The 5,122-nt window shown below is 45.0% G+C and overlaps 1 protein-coding gene across 1 annotated transcript in view; it reads right to left on the bottom strand.

Annotated features, from left to right (window-relative positions):
• Nucleotides 1-315: 315 nt before the first annotated feature.
• adam11 (ADAM metallopeptidase domain 11) overlaps nt 316-5,122 on the bottom strand; it is a 27,673-nt gene continuing 22,866 nt past the window's right edge. The window contains exons 25-27 of the mRNA XM_031566876.2: nt 4,213-4,303; nt 1,177-1,194; nt 316-696 (exon numbers count right to left, since the gene is read on the bottom strand). Of these exons, the coding sequence (XP_031422736.1) occupies nt 681-696; nt 1,177-1,194; nt 4,213-4,303 (125 nt within the window). The 3' untranslated portion in view covers nt 316-680. The remainder of the gene's footprint in view (nt 697-1,176; nt 1,195-4,212; nt 4,304-5,122) is intronic.

Here is a 5,122-nt window from a genome sequence, read left to right on the forward strand (position 1 = left end):
ACACAAAGTGCTTTTAATCATGCATGTTTTCATGATCAGTGTCTTCAAAAGACCTGGTCCCATGGGGGCCCTTCTGGTCAGCTTCAGGCTAGTTCTCATCATGGGAGCCTTGGACCAAAGGCCAAAAGTCATTTGGAAAGGCTTTTCCAAAGGTGATATCCATATGGTTCATCATGTATATGATTTTCCTTACTGGAAATTCAGGTTTGGAAGATACAGAAATACACATACAGTGAAGGACACACACACACACACACACACACACACACACACACACACACACACACACACACACACACACACACACACACACACACACACACACACACACACAGCTGTCTTCAAACTTTAAGGACCACCCTCCTCTCTTTCTAGGAATGACCATGTTGTCAATCCGATGACTGATGGCCACCCGAAGAGACGTGATTGGTTGGAAGATAATGGGAGGAGTTGCTCCACTGCCCAAACGACAAGCCATTACAGACAGACAGAAAACCAGACCAATCAGAGGACGAGAAAGACTGGAAGCAGTTCAGAGCCTGATGTTCTTAAAGGGGAAGGTCAGGGATGGAAGACTTATTCTTCTCCGAGGTGGAAAGGACGTGGTTATGAGGAAGACAGAGCAGACAGATAGGCAGTGGGACGGAGACGGAGACAACAGACAGAGGAAGAGAGGGATCTTAGGCTCCTCCAGATCTGTAGGAAGAAAGGAGAGAGTGTAAGAGAGGCAAGAGAAAATGTACAGTTGTAAAGAAGGAGTAGAAAAACAGTCGAGCTGGAGAAGGGAGACTGATGCTGATGTATCCTAATACCAGAGGTAGTATTTCAGAATAAAAGTCCACCATCTAATACCATGTATTTGCCCCCACCATTAACCCTTTTCAGGTGGCAGATGATAACAGTATTTGTGTGAATAAAGACCAGGGAGTCAAGTGCTTTATTGTTCTATGGCAGTTCTTTTCTTTCCTGTGCTCCTGGAGCACACTGAGGTTTGTTGGGAAGTAAGTGTATTCAGAGTTGAACCGTGAGACGAGCAGACTTTTGGGTGATGGAGGATGATGTTAGTGATGTTGAGGTATGTGTGTAGTGAGGGCACTAGGACCCATCTATTGCTTCCTGGCATTGGGGGTCGGGGCAAAGAGCTGCTCTATAGCCTGTGAGGCCTGTGAGTCGTACCTTCCTCTTCGGATATTCCTTTATCCATCCGGTGAGAGAGAGAGAGAGAGAGAGAGGGAGAGGGGGGGGGAGAAGATACAACAATATCATCAGTAAAGGCAGATAAAATTCATTTCTGTATGAATGACTGTTTCATCTGTGTCCTGTATTTGTGGGTCTGTAGTAGTTTTGACTGGTAAGATAGAGTGGTAGACTGATGCAGATTATTCAGTGTTCAACATCTGTGCTACAACACAGGTACACAAATGACTCAATCAAACATACAGTTTATAGGCAAGTGTGTATATTTCACCAATCATAATGATGCCCGCCGTTCCTCATGTTCCATATTTCTAATCCAATCTCTATCTGCCATGTCAGTGGCAAACTGTCAGTGAGTCTTTGTATATTTGGATCAAATGTTCAAGAATTGTCCAGTTGAAATTATTTGTAAATTAACTCCTGAATCATTCAAAACTGTTTTTCCAGATTAATCTTTTCCCAGAGGAATGAATCTCTGCTAACATCTTATCTCTGATTATAGTCTTGACCTGGAAAAGGGTTTCTACGTAACACAGAGACTAGAGACTAGAATTACTTTAACAGTGTTAAAGCATATGTTCGACTGAAAATGTGATGAACTTTCTGGGAACACCTGTAGATTCTCATATGACTTGTTTTATCTTAAACATTAAGTTTAAAAGCTGACATGGTGAAAGGCATATAGTCTTGCGTCAAATAACAGCATATCTATAGGAGGTTATATAGTCAATTATTATAACTGATAAAGTAATTTACAGTGCAGCCCATTATCGTTTATTATATCTATGAAGCACTACTGACTTAACTACTTAGTTAATTGCTATATAATCCTTACTCTGCTTAACTACTTGATTGCTACATTATTCTGCTTAATGCATCAAATGCATCAAAATTAACTACTGCAGCAACTGACAAGTTCACTACTGTATGGCAAGTGGAGATTAGGCTGAAAAACACAAGCAAAAAAACAAAACTACACGAAATGGAATATACCTTTGAGCATGCCCACAAGCATGGCCGCTGCACATTCCAAACCTGACTGCAGCGTTCTGATAGCAGGTGGTGTTGCTACACAGCGCTACATAATGGGCATGTTTCAAACACCCCTGCTCTGTGTTGGAACAGTCTACCTTAACAATCCTGCAGGAATGGTCATTAACAGGACTAATGATTCTGACATCCATGATGAGGACTCATCCATTTCATAAGGGAGGTGAAATGGATATTTGACAGCGATGAGGCAAGCTGTGTGGCTGAAGGCAGTCTTGGGTCAGAGAAGGTCTCCATGTGCTCTATTGCCTGTGGTTCACTCCTCCTCAGCTCACAGGCGAGACCAGATCAGAGATGCACATGGTTCTGACCCAAATCATACCCATAATGCATCTGGGAAAGTGGCTGTTAGTGCAGTTAAGGGTTTGGCTGAGGATTTTAAAGATGTTTTGCGTTCCTGGTATGGTTTGGAGTTAAGGGCTACAACCAGGTCATTTATTGCCAGTTATCAAGTTACCTGTGCCTAAAATCGCTCAGACTTGGGATCTTTCTTTGATATCATGCAGACATGCACTTGCAAATTACTGGCCAGCAAACTCCAGCTCAGAAAAACGGCGTCCTGTTCAAAAACATGCCTTTACAAGTAAACTGCAACAAGAGTGAAGTGGAGCTTATTTTTCAGATACCGAACATAAATAAATTGGAGTTGTTCTCACATTCACTGTCTACAGTGAATTACATCTTTGCCCAGATAAATACTGTTTTCTTTTCTTATGGACTTAACAGGAACGTTTCAATGGCAACCATTGTCTTCTGAATAGGTAAAAAGCAGCAACTGTACAAAGGCATGATTTATTCAAAGAGAACACCACCAAACATGCAGAGCTAGGGTGGGGCAGTGACGTCATCTAATGTACGCCCACAAAGAAAGAAGAGCAGACTTTTGAAGTCTTTTTAGCAAAGGGAGCACTAGAAGTCAGAACCATTCAAACCTGGGAACCTGAGAACCCGGGTTCCCTGGCTGGGAACAATGGTGATCTGGTCAAGTTCAAGTCATCAGTCACAAGGTAACTACGTAAGGTTTTGAAATCAGTGGGTGTTGGGTGTTGCTATCACACGCTTGTGTGGTTTTAGAACATGAGCCAGAGTTCTACCCCAGAGTTCTACCCCAGAGCCTGGGACAGAACCTGTGATGAGCATGCATCTCATGCCTCAACAGAACCTCAGAAGCTACGAAGGGGGAAGAAGCTTTGGATGTCTTCAATGTGCTTTCTCCACCATGTTGTCGAACGCCACTGGGAGAACCCAGCTGTCTGTTTACTGAATCTGTGTGTTCGATCTGAGCAAAGAAGCGGGGAGTCAACCCCTTTCTGCCCGTCTGAATGTGAATGTGTCCCATAGTGCTGCTTTTCCACACGCACGTTTCCATACTGCTCCTTCCCCAGCTGGGGCTGTAGGTGGGATTCTTGGGTCAGGTTTGTGAACAGAGACCCTGAGTGAGCCTTCCTGCTATCCACTGATTAGTGTGCTTGGGAGTGAATATTAAGGCATATACTGTATATATATTATGCCTATAATGTTTTTTATGCACATTATTATATATTTGAGTTTGCAAAATGAAACAAATTAAGCCTTAACAGCACTGCAGATCCAATGTTTCTATGCTGTCTCACCCTTCTACCCATCCTGTCCTTTGTAGCCTGTGTGAAACCCACACCCACAGTCTGGCACTGAGTGTAGGTGCTCACAGTTAAGGGTTGGTTAAGGGTTTAGGGTTAAGGGTTAACGGTCGGCATGATGGAAAAGAGCTGTGGAAAAGCAGCGTGTGTCAGTAACAGAAGTGATTCCCCACATCCAAGGGGTCGCTACAGCTCAGCTGTCATGGGGGAGGGGAGTGGGAGGGGGGTTACGTGTATGCTGTGCGGGACAGCATCAGAGGATGGGGGTGGGGTGGAGGGGGGGTCCCGTTGTGGTATCATAGAAGCACACAGGTATGAAAAAGGCATGCCAGAACAGAGGTCTTACTTAAATCCCCAGCCTGTCCCCCCCAGGACTATGGCTGCCAGGAGAATAGCCCCCGCGATGGAGCCTATGATTATATTGGTACCACTGGGACCTGTGGAAGGAGGGAGGGGGGAGGGAGGGAGGAGGGGAGGAAGCGTGGGAGAAGGGGGGAGGGGGGACAAAACAACACCACCAAAACACACATCAGAACACAGCATCAAACACTGTACAGCAACCACCATCACCACCATCACCAGAACTACCAGCACTACTGGAGAGAGAGAGAGAGAGAGAGAGAGAGAGAGAGAGAGAGAGAGAGAGAGAGAGAGAGAGCAGAACAACAGATAGGGAAAAGACAATGAGCCACAGGACAGAGAGAGAGAGAGACAGGGAAGACCTGAAAAGTGAGATGCAAGACGCAGAGAGACTGAGAAACACAGCAAGAGACAGACAGCGCGAGAGACAGACAGAGCGAGAGAAAGATAGGGGCAGAGGGTGGGATGGCAGTGACTAGAAGGGAATGTGGGAGATCCAGGGACAAGTCAGGGAGGAGAGCAGGAAGGAGGAACAAACGTAAAAAAAGGAGGAGCATGTTTCGTTACTTCTCTCTCTCTCTTTCTTTCTTATCCCTCGTCTTGTGGACTGTTCAGGGATAGCCAGAAGAGAGCCAGAAAGAGAGCAAGGAAGACACTTTGAAGATTGAGGCAAGAGTCGTCACAAACACATACAGACACGTACACACACACACACACACACACACACACACACACACACACACACACACACACACACACACACACACACACACACACACACACACACACACACACACACACACACACAGCACTTTATCAAATCACATACTATTCACAGACATACACACGTACAGAAACAACTATACTTGAACATCCTCGGTCATCCTTATGTCATT

This window comes from Clupea harengus, chromosome 1, assembly GCF_900700415.2.
Source record: "Clupea harengus chromosome 1, Ch_v2.0.2, whole genome shotgun sequence".
Taxonomy (NCBI): Eukaryota; Metazoa; Chordata; class Actinopteri; order Clupeiformes; family Clupeidae; genus Clupea; species Clupea harengus.